The sequence below is a fragment of the Gorilla gorilla genome, chromosome 7 (assembly GCF_029281585.2).
Source record: "Gorilla gorilla gorilla isolate KB3781 chromosome 7, NHGRI_mGorGor1-v2.1_pri, whole genome shotgun sequence".
Taxonomy (NCBI): domain Eukaryota; kingdom Metazoa; phylum Chordata; class Mammalia; order Primates; family Hominidae; genus Gorilla; species Gorilla gorilla.
Genome location: NC_073231.2, coordinates 118,664,628 through 118,682,797, shown reverse-complemented (window position 1 = coordinate 118,682,797; position 18,170 = coordinate 118,664,628). Strand labels below are relative to the sequence as shown.

General features: G+C 35.3%; 1 protein-coding gene across 3 annotated transcripts in view; it reads left to right on the top strand.

The window, feature by feature from the left end:
• The window catches only part of CSMD3 (CUB and Sushi multiple domains 3), a 1,204,746-nt gene that overhangs the window by 595,217 nt on the left and 591,359 nt on the right, over positions 1 to 18,170 (top strand). For all 3 annotated transcript variants that reach the window (XM_019032923.3, XM_031014090.3, XM_019032924.3), the window contains one exon: positions 9,529 to 9,632. In XM_019032923.3, coding sequence (XP_018888468.2) covers positions 9,529 to 9,632 — 104 coding nt within the window. The remainder of the gene's footprint in view (positions 1 to 9,528; positions 9,633 to 18,170) is intronic.

The following is an 18,170-nucleotide window of genomic DNA, read 5'->3' as shown; positions in this document are numbered from 1 at the left end:
GATTTATGTAATGTCATTGTTACATGCCAACAATCCCCTAAAGGAGAAGACCAGTGTACAGATATTAAAGGCATAGGAAAATAAAACAAAGCTAAAAGCTTTTATCACTCCATCAGTAGCTCTCAGTGTCCCCAGACTCTCCTCCACCCCATCTCTAAAATATGAACCCTTGCAAGAATTGAAACTGTTAACCTGATGCTGGCAGCAAAGTGGATTAGCCTAGAGAATTCCCTGAGGTGGCACTTTGCACTGTTGAATGGTCTAGCCTAGAGTCTTGGGATATATATTCTGTAATAAAATATGTAAGTAAAATATTAAATATTGCAATGCATAATTCTTCTAGAATATGAGATATTTATTATTTTCTCTAAAATGATATCACTTTCAAATGAATAAATAAGGAATTCTCATGTGTCATAGTTTAAGCATTTTGTATCATACAATATTTACCTATTTCACAAATTTCATATGTTTACCTTTGTATATTTATTTTTTAAGTAGCTAATTTAGGATGATTATTATTTAAACATCATTAACATGAATTTTCCATATAGATGTGAAATGTATGTCACTTATAATACATGTCACAAAAGCAGCCAAGTTTTAGAATTATTCTGAATTATATGATTTTTTAATAAAGGTACTCCATATTTTGCTCTCTCTGAATTAGACATTTACAAACAATAACATTTGATAAGACAGTCCTGCCAAGGCATAGATTTTTGTGTGGGCCTTTGAATAACACTTTCATGTGTATGGAAAAAAAGGGAAAAAAAACTATTATAATTATTTTAATTTAGAGCAAAGAAACCTTGTCTGAATCCACTCTTCTCCATCCCTACTTCCACAGTCCAAGTTTAGGTCTTCAATCTCTCTAACCCTGCCCTGTTATCCTTCAAATCCGGATGGTCCCTGCTGCCAAAATGAGCATGTAAAAAATTAAATATAACCCTGTCAACATTGTTCAAAATCATAATTTGCTGCTTTTCATATAGAAGATAAAGTTCACAGTCCTTAACATGGTCTGCTTTCTGCCTTCATCGCTAGTGTTCCTTCTCATCACTTTTTGCCTCACGGTTTATGTTTCAGAAACAAAAATAATATTTTTTTCACTTTGCCATATTTCACATTCTACCCTAGAATGTTCTTTCCCAGTTCCCAACTCCACCTTCCTTGGCAGTGTCTGGGGTTTTCCACCTCAGGGAATCCTTTCCTGTATAGTCTCCAACTGGATTGAGTGGCTGTCATCTCTGCTAATATAACCCAGTGTGTCCATATCCCAAAGCAATCAACACAGGGTATTGTATTCATCTTGCTTATGTCATGTTTCCCTCATTGGACTATGATTGCCAAGGTATAGAATGTATATGAAGAAAGAAGTGCTTTAATTAGATGTCAAGTTGATTGTGTAACATGGTATTTGCATACCTTGAGATTAATTAAAGTTTTTATATTTTGTAATTATACATATATAATGCATTCTGATTTCCACACCGGGGAGCAAAAATAGTTGTTAATATTAGAGTGACTTATTGCCATTCTGAAATAATCATAATGGAAAAAATCTGCTCCCAAAAAAGGTAAATTTTTAGCAGCATAGAGTTTGGGGGAAAAACTCTTATCTTGGAATCAAATGGGATTGCTGAAAAAAGAACTTCATCCTCAAGATCCATTGTGAACAGATGTGAATACCTATTTTAAGATAATTGACATAGCTAATAGTAACTGCCATTTATGAGGTCCTACTATATATCAAGCATCCTGTGTGTTATTTTATAATCCTTGCTTATTGTAATACATATTTCAACCTTAAAAAATAGAAATTATAAACACTATTTTATATAAGTTAGAGAATTGCTCAAAATAATATAACTTTTTTTTAGAGAAATGGGGCTATAATCCCAGGCTTTTCCTGTGGACTTATCTATATTATCCTGTCTCACTAATGAGTATAGCTTGGTATTGGTATTGGTATTGGCATTAGTTAAAGCATCATGAATTTGTTTGGTTAAACATCATCAAAGGCTAGTTTGAATGTTGTACTAATTATGTAAATAAAAAATGTCTAATATTGAGAATTTTCTTCAGCTTTCAGAATTATTTTGAATTAAAAAATACAGACTTTACCATGGAATACAAAAGAACTTATATCAATAGATGCTTTCTATATTTTTTCCCGAAGAATTTATGTAATATTTATTAGTCGTTAGGTTTCAGAAATTGTCTCTCCCTGCCATCACTATTTAATACATGAGGCATATGCCCAACATCAAAGAACATATTTATAAATTATATTATTATAACAACATGATATGAGGTATTTGGGATACACGGAAAATATTTTCTAAATTTCAAAAGTTTACTTTGTTAACGTCGAATAGCATGATGTTTAAGCATGTAATTACTATCATCAAGCAAACTTGAAGTTTAGTTTCATCACCAGTAGCCAAATAAACACGGGAAAATTACTTGGGCAAAGCATTCCTTTAAACTGAGAATTTATTAAAACAATTTGTTCATTGGAATGTCTTCAGTTTACATATGGGAAACCTCAAGTCGAATGACTTAAATAACAAGAAAATTCATTATTTAAAAAGCATACTGTCCAGAAGCATGCAGGCCCCACGGACATAGAAAAACACCATTCCTAGGTTCTGGACATCTCAATAGGTAGTTTTGCTTTGTCTTCAAACTACGTATTGTGAGATGGTTGTAATAGCTGAATACATTCAGATAGAATTACCTCAAAGCAGACTGATTTTTTGTACTTCTTTGAAAACCAAGAAATCATTTTGCAAAAGCCTCTCAGCAAATTGCTAATCATCTTCCAGTGGCCAGAATTAGGTCAAATATGTGTAATCGAATCACTGGCAAATGGAATGGGACATAGAGTGATTAGGACCCATCTCAGGAAACTCATAATTGGATGAGCAGTCCCTGAGTATTAGGATGTACAGAAAAGAATACAAGGGAACAAAATATATGTCCTGTTGAGAAGAAAAGGTCAAGGGTAAATACGGAAGGTGGCTGTTGGGTAAGCAATCAATAGCATCTGCCACATTTTCCCCTTTGGTTATCAAATACCTCTCCAGACCCATTTTTCTTCTCCTGCATTCACTTTGGAAAAAATACCTATGTAAAACATACTTTCTATCTACATTAACAGAGAAAACCTAAAATTTCAGCCATTTACTACATACAAAGATATGTCCAGAATCCCTAAGTGATACACTGGCTTCTCCATTATATTTACAGGTAGTTCCTCATTGTCTAAAGACCTGTGGCTAAAACATAGGTTATCCCAAATCCAATATAAAAGTATAGAAAACAAATAGGGTAACTCCATAAAAACTCCCACTCAGAAGAAGAGAGAATTGAAGCTACACAGAGTGGTTACTGGGTCACAGAACAATATCATGTCCTTCTGGATAAGACTAGTGAATACTGATTTCTCTAGAAATGGAATGAGTTCCTAGATAAGCTTGGAATGTAATAGAATCCATTTACCTTGTCATAGTGCTCCACAGCTTCTGGCTCTGATTCCTGAGAGGATTTATTTTTACCTGTTGAACAAGACTGCTGTGCTCTAGAATTTCAGTGCCACTACGTATTACAACCACTGTTGCCCCTGAAACTGTGTTTCTGCTGCTTTTGACACTCTTTGCCAGAATCCAATCTTTGTTTCCTTATTTATACACATAAGATGTGTATCTGATTGATAAGGGAATCTTAGTTCTCATACCTGTACACTGGATACAATGAATAATGGGGAATCTAGGATCTGACCATATTGGGAGGTATGCTGTACTTCCTACCAAGATTCCTAATTTCCCAGACAAAAGGAGGATATTCAGGTGCTGGGCAGCCGGAATAATGTATAGGTGTACACAACATAGACTTTTAGGGTCAAAATAAAATAATGCATTTATAATTCTGAGACTAGTGTTTTACATAATATAAATATGTTCCATTAAAAAAACTCATGTTAATGGGTATTAAGTGGGAATTCCGCATGGCTTCAGAAAATATGACAATGTAGAAGTTATGGTATTAAATTATCTGTGCAAGATTCACAGAAAGATTATGAGACATAGCTTCTGTACCACTTTTAACAAAATATCCTGTAAAAACCTATGTATTGAGCCTTAAGAGAAATGGATCTACCAAGTATTTAATATTTAATGCTATCTATGGATTTTTTACTTCTGGAAAGTCAGTGTTAAAAAGCATTATGTTATTTTTAATTGACTTCATTAGTAGATTAAATGTTTTAATTCAAACCTCAATAAGCAACACTAAACAATCCAGTTGGAATTACCTTTTCACAATGGAAATCAAGAGAGTGACTTACTTGGTTTAAAAAAATCAAGACAATTATACATTATTTAAATACTTTAAGCGTATATTTTATTATTCCAGTTTTTCTTTCATTAGTCCTATGTGCTAAATGCAATTTATATTTTTGTTTATTTACTCCACAAATGATTAGGAAGAAGTAAAACAGGCAAAATGTATGGCATTCTTTTTACACTAAATGCATAATATTTTTCCTATTTTCTTACTAAATGTTTCAGCCCTACTACCAAATAAACATGTAGAGGAAGCATTCCTATTATACTTATGACTATTTGTTGATTTTTTTATATTAACTTTTCTATATTATACAAAAATAAATGGGTGGAAATGTCTATTTGGCCACTTTCATATTATTAAAGTATCAATAAAGAAGGAAAATTTTACATCAGACTCCTGATGTTACTTATTACATTATAGAATGAACAAGTTTTGTTGTCATTTTGTTTTTGTTTTCCTAAGCTTTATTTATACATTCTACTAAAGATATTTTTCTTTTAACCATATCTCAATATACTATGTTGGAGTTTTATTGTAATACCTTACTTATATTAATGGCTTCAAATAAGGCAAAGCTAATTTTTATTTTTTTAATGCACAAGTTTTACTTCTGTGAACTATTTCAATAATAATGTTAAAAATAAGCATAAATGAATCAAACTAAAATGAATGTATTATAAAAATTCAATCAGAATATTCTAGCTTCTCAGTAATTGTGTGTCACTGAAACTGTTCAAGAATTATTAAGTGTCTAAAAATTCAGTGAAAGCTCAGTGGTTAAGTGCTTATCCAAAAGTATATGGATTAGTTAGTAATTAATTCATCACTTAATTTAAAGTGAGATAGAGCTCTCATTGTTGCATACATACATGCATGAGTCTCAGTTACAATTTAGGCAAAATAAAATCTACCATTAAATGGGTGTCCAAAGTCTTTAGGATATGATTATACAATAATGGATATCAAGAGTTTGGCATAGAACTAGTGATCAATTAGGCAGTCATTTACCTAATTTGTATCCACTAGCCTATTAGACTTTTAAGTCATATGAAAGGAAACATTCTCTAATTTTAATTACAGTGCACTCATATATCTACTGTGAAATAGGTTGGGGTGATGAAGATCATGGGATTTATCCTTCTGGCAGGATGACAGATGAGGTACTTTGAGAGTTACTCTCACTGAAATATAAGAAGCATGGTAGTGTTCATGTCATTATTAGTTCACAAGAAAACAAAAGAAATGTATAAAACTATGTATGAATACCATGCAAACATACAGACACACACACACATACACACATATATATTGGAAGCATTCCCTCTTAAATGAGGTACAATTTAATGAGACTAATTGTCATCTGTTCTAGTAAACATTTTACCAGATATCCAAGAAAGTTAAGATTTTAAAATTACATAATTTGGAAAAGAAGAACCTAAAATATTATTTACAGAAGACATGCTTGCTATGTAAGAAACTAAAAATAATTTACAAATGTTTTTAAATAATATGGAAGCTTTATCCAGTGCCTAGTTAGATCAATAAACAAAAAATAAATTTCTTTTCTATATACCAAAAAAGTTCCAAATATAAAGATAAAATACCACTTTCAATAACAAAAAGCATTTTCAAGAAGTAATATACTAAAACAATTATTAAAATATATTTAGAGATCCAAATAAATGAAGAGAGAAGTCAAGCTTGTGTGTAGGGAGATTCAATACCTTAAGATGTCAGTTCTCACCCAATCAGTTACAGATTCACGGCAATTCCATTAGAAAGCCCAAAATAAATTTTTGAAGAATATTACAAGTTGATATGTGAAAGACAAATGGTCCAAGAGTAGTCAAAATACTCCCAAAGAACAAAAGTATTAAGTGTGTGGAGTATCTGACTTACAAGGTACAGTCTTATCTTACAGCAATAATAATAATAAGCCAATTTGTGGTAGTTCGGGTACATACAAACTTACCAAGAGAACAAGATCCAGAATCCAAAATCCAACATACTTATATACAGAATAGTGATATATGTTTAGAGTTTGCTGATCATTGGAGAAAGAAGGGCTATTTATTAAATAAAAAGTACTGAGACAACTGGATGTTCATATTGGAGGGAAAAATGAAAGGAATATTGTGCTAATTTATATTGCTGTGTAAAAAATTACCCAAAATTAGCAACATGAAACAACATAAATTTGTTATCTCAACAGTTTCCACAGGAAAGGAGTCTGGGCATGGATATCTGGGTCTTCTTTTCAAGGTTGTACCAGGGTGAAATCAAAGCTTTGGTCTGGGATGTGATCTCATTTGAAACTGTAGGGCTTCTTCCAAGCTCACTTGTGGGCAGAATTCAATTATTGTGGTTGTAGGACTTAGGCCCTCAGCTCCTAAAGGCCACCCACTGCTCCATGCTAAATGTGCCTTTCCACAGCATGGCAGTTTGTATCTTCAAGGCCAACAGGAGAGCATCTCTTCTGATTTTTTGTTTGCTTGTTTTTTGATCTCTCACTTCTGGACCTTCTTTTAAAGGGAATCTCCTGAATTAGTCAGGGCCACTCAGGATAATCTCCCTTTTGATGAACTTAAAGTCAACTGATTAGAGATCTTAATTACACATCTTTAATATTCCTTCACCTTTTCCATATAATATAAACTAATCATAGGATTGATAATCCGTCATCTTCATAGGTCTTGCCCACACTGAAGAGGAGGGTATTATATAGGTTATCTACACCGAGGGATTAGAATATTGGAAGACATCTTAGAATTCTGCCTCCCACACATTCCTACTTTGCAGTTTCTGTAAAAGTCAATTCACAAAAGATAAAAGATATGAAGATACATATTTATGAGCTTGTGTCATTAATATTAATAATTTTTACCAGAGTAGGATTTGTTTATCTATTATTTTATGAGTAGATAAGTAAGTCCTACTCTGGTAAAATTAATAACTTTTTCTTATAAATAATCTAACAAGGAAGCTGTGAACTTGAAGCTATTGCAACACATATAATGTAAGGGATTATTATCCATAATATATAAAGCTGATCTCAACTAGTGAGCCAGATCCAGTGGTGTACTATGAGTGAGCCACAGGTAGAATTAAGATATTGATTTAACTCTCTCTATGGAACAGAAGGTCCTGGGCAAAAAATAAAACTAAAATTTCCATTATAAGCAGCTTCATCTGTTCACCTTTGTGTATTACAAATATTATTGTTTTCAAAGTGTGCTATAATGGAATGTTTTCAGAATCACCAATATAAAGAATTCTTGCAAACGATAACAAGTAGACAAGCAGTCTGAGGAAAAAAGATGCCAAAACACAAATAGTTGTGTCACAGAAAAGGAAATATTAATGATATATAAACATATAAAAAGATATGTAACTCAATTAGTATTAAGGAAAATGCGAAAAAAAACACTTTTACAGCTACTAGAGTGGTAGGAATAAATGCATTCAATGTACACAAATGTGAACATTTGAATTGGTAAAACAATTTTGGAAAACCATATGGTACTAGGTTATAAAATGAATTTTTGTTGTTATTACCTAGCAAGTATACTGCCTAGAGACATACCTGAAAATGTGTACCAAAAGATGTTTAATACTGCTCATGACCATGTTGCTTATAGTAGCCAAAAAAAAAAAAAAAAAGAAAATGGGAAACAATCTAAGTCTGTATTGACAGGTAATTATTAATGGGAAGTATTTATATTTTACTATAAGTGGAACAAATACACATATTTTTAAAATTATGATCATGTAAAATGTATAGTTCAAAGGCTTTATACACATGCTGTATTTAAACTTGGCCAAAACAATTGTTTTAGTCAATGCAAATATTAAAATATTTTATAAAACAAGAAATATGTGTAGTCAAAAATTGTTGGCCAGGTCCAGTGGCTCACGCCTGTAATCCCAGCATTTTGGGAGGCCGAGGTGGGCGGATCACGAGGTCAGGAGATTGAGACCTTCCTAGCTAACATGGTGAAACCCTGTCTCTATTAAAAATACAAAAAAATTAGCCAGGCATGGTGGCGGGCACCTGTAGTCCCAGCTACTCAGGAGGCTGAGGCAGGAGAATTGCATGAACCCAGGAGGTGGAGCTGGCAGTGAGCCAAGATCGCGCCAGTGCACTCTAGCCTGAGTGACAGAGCAAGACTCCATCTAAAAAAAAAAAAAAAAATTGTTATTATAACAAAAAAAGCCAAGATATAAATTCCTTTATTTTTAATTGTTTTTATAATAACAAAGTAGCAAATAGTTATAAATATTACTAAAGAAATATCTTCTTCATTTATTCTCTCATAATATGGTAACTTCAGGCATTCATTTTATCAGGTGATGAATAATATTTTGTTATAAATTATTTTTTGCTCAAAGCATGACTCTATGCAGGACATTATGTAATTTTATGTAATTTCTTTCTGTACTGATTCTTAATTACATTTTTTCAATATTATAGCTATTTTTAAAATTGCAATTTAATTAAATTTGAATTTTTGCATAGTTATATAAACAATATATGGATACATGAGTATATTTTAGCAAGAAATAATGCTGAATTACATAGCATGGTATAGTGTGCCTCTCAAAGTATTGTGCTCCCAGTTTTGCCACTCATTTTAATATATTTGAGGAATTCTTTTACCAAAGGACACATAAAAATAAACTTGATACCATTCTGGCAATCTAGATTCAAGTTTAGCTCTAACAAATTTTAAGCTTTACTACTTAATGGAAATAGCACACTCTGTTTCTGCATGTTAACTTTATAAAATATATATGCAAATGTGTGGAAAACCACTCTCCACCTACATATACTTTTTATAAAGCCTTCTTAAAGTAGATTTGCTTTAATCATTCTTCAAGTAAGAGTATTCTATAAACAGAAACCATGCAATTTCATTGAAAATTTAATGCAGAAAATACAATACAGCAAGTAAAAGTCATGTAATGATATAATGATTGAACTTGAAGAATATTCTAACATGACTTGCTGCCATACTATGAAATTATATATATATATATATTTATACATAATTGAACTGCTTGTGTGTGTGTGTGTGTGCGCGGAGAGACGAAGAATGCATTTCTGTCATTGCTTTTTTTGTTGTTTTTATTGCATAACGCAGTATATTTAAGGTGTATGTTTCTGTTTACTGCTAGGTTATCCAGATAAATTTTGAAGAATTTGATCTGGAGATTGGCTATGATACCTTGACAATTGGCGATGGGGGCGAAGTTGGAGATCCTAGGACAGTGCTCCAAGTGTAAGTTCCCAATGTTTCATTTTTGCCTTAGCCTATCGGGTACTAATAAAATTTTACTTTCAAATTATTGTTTTACATTGATCGCTCCCACTACTACCAGCAGAAGATGCACAGTAACTTAGTTATTATTATTAACTTTCATAGAATCTGTTAGTGCTTCTTCAATGAGATTTAAGGCACTTTGTCTCAGTTCAATTGGGCTTCTCTAACAACATGCAGTAAACTGGGTGACTTATAAACAACAGAAATGTATTTCTTATAGTTCTAGTGGCTAGGAAATACATGATTAAGGTGTCAGCAGATTTGACGTCTGGTGAGGGCCTGCTCATCTAACCTGATGCTTCTCAAAATAGGGTCTTTTTGCATCACAAATGCATCACAAATACCTGGTGCACATTTGAAAATGTAGATTTTTAGGCCCTCAAGCCAAACTTAGTGAATCAACATCCCCAGGATGTGAATTTATCAATCTATATTTTAACAGAATCACTACATGATCCTTATGCACATCAAAGTTGGAGAACAAATGATATAAATGTTAAAAAAAATTAGTATCAGCATAGACAGCTACTACTGGTAATGCCCTTATTGTGTGTAAATTGACTAAAGGTAAGCTAATTTTTTTTCCTTTTTTTTCTTTTCCTTTTCATTCTCTTCTCCCTCTTCTTTTTATTTTCTTTTTAATTTTACAAGAAGGCCTCCTAGAACTATTATTCCAGAATCCTGTAATAAACCAAGGGTTAACCTCATAGTCACACATAGTATGTTATAGGCTCCAATATTACTGCTCTTTAGTCTTATTTTTCTAGAAAACAAAACAAAAACCAAGCTTACTCACCTGTCTTCATGCACTCTTGACCTCAACTTCAACCTCTTTCCCCTGTCTGCAACGTGGATATCATTGATCAACATGATTTGGTGGTCTATCTCTGGCCTACTACAGTTCTGTTTTGTGTTTCCTAAGGTGTGATGGACAAATGGGCCAGCATTTTACATGCTTTATATGTTCAATTATTAGTTCGTCTTCACACTGCTTTAAAGAACTACCTGAGACTGGGTTATTTATGAAGAAAAGAGGTTTAATTTACTTTCAGTTCCACAGGCTTAACAGGAAGCATGACTGGGAGACCTCGGGAAACTTACAGTGGTGGCGGAAAGCAAAGGGGAAGCCAGGATGGTGGCGGGAGAGAGAGAGAGATGGTGGCAGGAGAGAAAGAGAGAGAGAGAGCAAAGGGGGAAGTCCCACACACTTTAAAACCATCAGATCTTGTGAGAACTCACTATCATGAGAACAGCATGGGAGAAATCCACCCCTATGATCCATTCACCTCCCACTAGGTCCCTCCTCCAATTTGACATGAGATTTGGGTGGGGATACAAATCCAAACTATATCAGTTATGTTGCTCACATTTTTGTAACTTCATTCTTAACACTTCCTCTCTTGAAAATAATCAGCATTTTTGTTGCACCTGAGCAACAATTTGAGCCTGTTAGGCATATTACCATACTGAACTGACACTTTCCAGAAATAATCAATAGTTTATACTAAATCTTATTGTAGTTTTATACCTGATAGCTTAGATTTCATTATAATATAAAATTGCATATATTTTACATGCAATATACTGTAAAATTGTATATATATAAATTGGCAGTAACAGACCTGCTCTGATGATTAGCTGTGCTTTTTTCCTGTCATTGTTTGTCAAATACAGAGTTTTAAGGAACTGAAAATTACATATAAAAATTTGAATTTATGGTTTCTTGTGAAACTGGTGACCCTAGATCTTCCTAGTCATGTGGCAAAAATTGGCTAGGACTGTCTTCTGCCTCCTATGGAGAGGGCCTCTTTTTGGCCCTCATCCCTCTATCATTTTCCACTTGAGCTTCTAAGATCCTTTGTGTTGCCTGCCTGGGGCTATAGCTAATTAAGTGACACCTGATATAAGACAAAATGTGGATTGCTTTCTTTATCAGTTTATTCATTGTTTTGCAAGTAAATATGTTTGTTTCTTTACCTGACACTCATAAACATTGAAGTTTCTTGGATATTAATGATACATAGTAAATTTGGTGATGAATCCTCACACATTGCAGATGTTTCTCTCTACATGTTTGTTAGATCCTATCATATGCACTTTAGAGATAAAATTGTAAAACATGTATTTGATGAGATATCTTTTCCTTTTTCTCCTTAAGACAGAAAACTGGATTTTAGGTTCAGATTCTTAAAAACATGGACAAGAAAAGTCAGGCTGGCTAGTCAATTGACTAAAAAATACTTTTTAAGAAGCTTTCATCATGTATCTGCCACAAAAAAACTTCATATCTCAGCATTGGATAAAATATTAGAAATCATCTTGTCCAACTGACATCCAAGAGCATAGATGCTATGTCCTCCTATTGCTGTTTTCTTAAAAAAACAAAAAAAAGCTATTTGAGCTAATTGGTATCACACAATTGTGGGTAGAAAGATTATATATATATATATATATATATATATATATATATATATATATATATCTTTATGGTAACCTAGTAAAATACAGAAGAAAGATGTCAAAATTATCTTAAATAACCATTAGAACTGGTTAAATATAAAAAGAGTACATTTGTTGGGATTGAGGAGTGGTCTGTACAATCCCTAATGTTAAAAAAAATGTGTGTTTGAACCATATTTTTCACCCTATTTCAATGTTAGAAAAATTCTGAAGACAATCATGAATTCTGATGTACCAATTGATATCTTTTTGGACAGAAAATCATTGTATAAGTAACATAGAATGACTATTAGGTATTATTTTTCAAAAGAATACCAAGTATCCAAATGGTTGTTCCTACACCATCAAATTTAAAGTTTCCAATGAGAACTGCATCTTCAGTAGGGATTAAAAATTAGGCTTTGGGGCAGGGCCAGTATGGCCAACTAGAAGCAGCAGAGATCGGAGGCTGCCATTGAAAAGAACCACAACAGTATGCAAATCCTGCACTGGCAATCGAGATACCCAGATTCTGTCATCAGAACTGACTAGGTGGCTAGCATGATCCAAGAAGAGGAAAGAAGAGCAGTGTGGTGCAGCAGCCCACCTGAGAGCCACATGGGGCAGGGGAGCCCCCATTCCATAGCCAAGGGAGGTGGTGAGGGAGTGTGCTACCCAGCCTGAAAAACCATGTTTTTTCCACGGAACTGTGCAACCCACAGATTGGATGATCCCAGTCACAAGCACATGCCACCGGGGCCTAGGGTCCCAACCAGAGAGCCACACAGATTCTCAATAGCCACTCATCTAGAATCTGCTTAAGCCTGCCGAGCTCTCAGGGGAAGGGGTAGCCAGCATCTCAGCTGTGGCTGCCTGTTGTCTAAGTCATTTGAGCTTCTTGGGGGAGGGTTGGTAGCCAACACTGGGACTGATAGCTGCCTAACACACTAAGCTCCCAGGGCAGGGGAAGGGTGGCAGCAATCTCTATAGCTCCAGGCCACGCTTTTCTTCTGCTGGAGCCAGAGAGGCTGAATGGCTTGGTCTCAAGAGGTATCCCCCATAGCCCAACATACTGGCCGTGGCAGACTGTGGCCAGAGTGCCTCTTCAGACCTGAACCTGACCCATCCCTCCCCACTGGGCTGGGCCTCCCTGCAGGAACTCCAAGAACTCCAGCCAGGGGCTCAGGGACAGAACTCTGATCTCCCTGGGCCTGAGTCCCTAGTGGGAGGTGTGGCCACAGTCTCCAGGGACCAGCAGAATTACTTTTTCCTCCTGATAGTTCTGGGCAATCCAGGCAGACCAGACGAGTGATTTTCCTTTCAGCAAAGCACACCCCGCCCACCAAGGGACAGTCAAAGTGCTTCATTAAACAGGACCTGTTCCCTATGCCACTCAACTTGGTAAGACCCTCCAACAGGAGTTCTCAGACACCCTATACAGGAGTGTTCCTACTGGCATCAGGTAGGTGTCCCTTGAGGTCAGAGATCCCAGAGGAAGGAACAGACACCCATCCTTGCTGTTCTCCAGCCTCCTCAAGTGACATCTCCAGGTGCCGGAGTGAACCAGATGAATAGGGCCTGAAGTGAACCCCCAGGAAACTGCAGCAGCCTTACAGAAGATGGACCTCACCATTGAAAGAAAAACAACAAACAGAAAGGAACAACAGCAGCATCAACAACAACAGAAAAGTCCCCACAAAAACCCCATCTGAGGGTCAGCAGCCTCAATGATAGAAACTAGACAAACTCATGAATGTGAGAAAGAATTAACAACAACAACAACAACAACAAAAAGATGAAAATCCAAAAGGCCAGAGTGTCTCTGGTCTTCCAAATGATTGCAGTGCATCTCCAGCAAGGGCACAGAACTGGACAGAGGATGAGATGGAGGAACTGACAGAAGTAGGCTTCAGATGTTGAGTAATAACAAACTGCTGAGCTAAAGGAGCACGTTCTAACCCAATACAAAGAAGATAAGAACCTTGATAAAAGGTTACAGGAGCTGCTAACTAGAATAACCAGTATAGAGAGAAATATCAATGACCTGATGGAGGTGAAAAACACAGCAGGAGAACTTTGTGAATCATACACAGGTATCAATAGCCAAATTGACCAAGTGGAAGAAAGGATATCAGATTTTGAAGACCGTCTTGCTGAAATAAGGCATGCAGACAAGATTAAATAAAAAAGAATGAAAAGGAATGAACAAAACCTCTGAGAAATATGGAACTATGTCAAAAGACTGAACCTATGATTGATTGGAGTATGGGAAAGAGATGGTTAGAATGGAACCAAGTTGGAAAACACCCTTCAGGATATTATCCAGGTAAACTTCCCCAACCTAGCAAGGCAGCCCAACATTCAAATTCAGGAAATACAGAGAACACCACTAAGATACTCCATAAGAAGATCAACTCCAAGACACATAATCATCAGATTCCCCAAGGCTGAAATAAAATAAAAAATGTTAAGGGCAGCCAGGGAGAAAAATCAGGTCACCTACAAAGGGAAGCCCATCAGACTAACAGTGGATCTCTCAGCAGAAACCCTACAAGCCAGAAGAGAATGGGGGCCAATATTCAACATTCTTAAAGAAAAGAATTTTCAATCCAGAATTTTATTTCCAGCCAAACTAAGCTTCATAAGCAAAGGAGAAATAAAACCCTTTCAAAAGAAGAAAATGCTGAGGGATTTTGTCACCATCATACCTGCCTTACAAGAGCTCCTGAAGGAAGCACTCAATATGGAAAGGAAAGACAAGTACCAGCCACTGCAAAAACACACCAAAATATGAAGACCAAATGACACTATGAAGAAACTGCAACAGTTAATGTCCAAAATAACCAGATAGCGTCATGATGACAGGATCAAATTCACATGTAACAACACTAACCTTAAATGTAAATGGACTAAATGCCCCAGTTAAAAGACAAAGACTGATAAATTGGATAAAGAGTCAAGACCCATCAGGGTGCTGTATTCAGGAGACCCATCTTATGTGCAAAGACACAAATAGGCTCAAAATAAAGGGACAGAGGAAAGTTTACCAAGCAAATGGAAAGCAAAAAAAAAAGCAGGGGTTGAAATCCTAGTTTCTGACAAAACAGACTTTAAACCAACAAAGATAAAAAAAGACAAAGAAGGGTATTACATAATAGTAAAGGGATCAATTCAACATGAGGAGCTAACTATCCTAAATATATATGCACCTGATACAGGAGCACCCAGATTCATACAACAAATTCTTAGAGACCTACAAAGAGACTTAGTCTCCCACACAATAATAGCGGAAGACTTTAACACCCCACTGTCAATATTAGATATATCAGTGAGAGAGAAAATTAACAAAGATATTCAAAACTTGAATTGATCTATGGATCAAGTGGACCTAATAGACATCTACAGAACGCTCCACCCCAAATCAACAGAATATATATTCTTCTCAGTGCTACATGGCCTTTATTCTAAAATTGACCACATAATTAGAAGTAAAACACTCCTCAGCAAATGCAAAAGAACTGAAATCATAACAAACAGTCTCTCAGACCAAAGTGCAGTCAAATTAGAAGTTGGGATTAAGAAATTCACTCATAATCACACAACTACATGGAAACTGAACAACCTGCTCCTGAATGACTCCTGGGTAAATAATGAAATTAAGGAAGAAATGAAGAAGTTCTGTAAAACCAATGAGAATAACGAAACAGCATACCAGAATCTCTAGGACACAGCTAAAGTAGTGTTAAGAGGGAAATTTATAGCACTAAATGCCCACATAAGAAAGCTACAAAGATCTCAAATTGACACCCTGACATCACAATTAAAAGAAATGGAAAAATTCCTGGACACATAACACCCTCCCAAGACTAAACCAGTAAGAAGTCAAATCCCTGAATAGACCAATAACAAGTTCTGAAATTGAGGCAATAATTATTAGAGTACCAACCAAAAAAAGCCCAGGACCAGATGGATTCACAGCCAAATTCTACCACAGGTACAAAGAGGAGCTGGTACCATTCCTTCTGAAACTATTCCAGGGAGTTGAAATGGAGGGACTCCTCCCTAACTCATTTTATAAAGCCAGCATCATCCTGATACCAAAACCTGGCAAAGACACAACAAAAAAAGAAAACTTCAAGCCAATATCCCTGATGAACATCAGTGCAAAAATCCTCAATAAAATAGTGACAAACTGAATCCAGCAGCTCATCAAAAAGCTTATCCCCCACAATCGAGTCAGCTTCATCCCTGGGATACAAGGCTGGTCAATCATATGCAAATTAATAAGTGTAATCCATCACAAAAGAGAACCAATGACAAATACCACATGATTATCTTAATAGATGCAGAAAAGGCCTTCAATACAATTTGACACCTCTTCATGTTAAAAACTCTCAATAAACTAGGTATTAATGGAACATATCTCAAAATAATGAGATCTATTTATGACAAACCAACAGCCGATATCACACTGAATGGGCAAAAGCTGGAATCATTCCCTTTGAAAACCGACACAAGACAAGGATGCCTTCTCTCACCGCTCCTATTCAACATAGGATGGTTGAAGAGAAAGAAATAAAGAGAAAGAAATAGAGAGTAAGTCAAATTGTCTCTGCAGACGACATGATTCTATATTTAGAAAACCCCATTGTCTCAGCCCCAAAACTCCTCAAGCTGGTAAGCAACTTCAGCAAGCTCTCAGGATACAGAAGCAATGTGCAAAAGTCACAAAAAATCCCATACGCCAACAATAGACAAGCAGACAGCCAAATGATGAGTGAACTCCAGTTTACAATTGCTACAAAGAGAATAAAATACTTAGGAATACAACTTACAAGGGATGTGAAGGACCTCTTCAAGGAGAACTACAAACCACTGCACAAGGAAATAAGAAAGGAAATAAACAAGTGAAAAAAAAAGATTCCATGCTCATGGATAGGAAGAATCAATATCGTGAAAATGGCCATACTACCCAAAGTAATTTATAGATTCAATGCTATCTCCATCAAACTACCATTGACATTCTTCACGGAATTATGGAAAACTACTTTAAATGTCATATGGAACCAAAGAAGAGCCTGTATAGCCAAGACAATCCTCAGCAAAAAGAACAAAACTGGAGGCATCATGGTACCTGACCTCAAACTATACTACAAGGCTACAGTAAATAAAACAGCATGGTACTGGTACGAAAACAGTCATATAGATCAGTGGAACAGAACAGAGAGCTCAGAAATAACATCACACATCTACAACCATCCGATCTTCAACAAACCTAACAAAAACAAGCAATGGAGAAAGGGTTTCTTATTCAATGAATGGTGCTGGGAAAACTGGCTAGCCATACACAGAAAACTGAAACTGGACCCTTTCCTTACTCCCTATACAAAAATTAACTCAAGATGGATTAAAGACTTAAATGTAAAACCCAAAACCATAAAATCTCTAGAAGAAAGCCAGGACAGTGCCATTCAGGACATAGGCATGGGCAAAGCCTTCATGACAAAAACACCAAAAGCAATTGCAACAAAAGCCAAAATTGACAAATGGGATCTAAATTAACTAAAAAGCTTCTGCACAGCAGAATAAACTATCATCAGAGTGAACAGGCAACCTACAGAATGGGAAAAAAGTTTACAATCTTTCCATCCGACAAAGGTCTAATATTCAGAATCTACAAGGAACTTAAAAAAGTTTACAAGAAAACAACAAACAACCCCATCAAAAAGTGGGTCAAGGACATGAACAGACACTTCTCAAAAGAAGACATTTATGCAGCCAACAAACATGAAAAAAAAAATTCAACATCATTGATCATTATAGAGATACAAATCAAAACCACAGTGAGATATTATCTCACACCAGTCAGAAAGGTGATTATTAAAAAGTCAAGAAACAATAGATACTGGGAAGCTTGGAGAAATAGGAATGATTTTACATTGCTGGTAAGAATGTAAATTAGTTCAACTATTGTGGAAGACAGTGTGGCAATTTCTTAAGGGTCTAGAACCAGAAATACCATTTGACCCAGCAATCTCATTACTGGGTATATGCCCA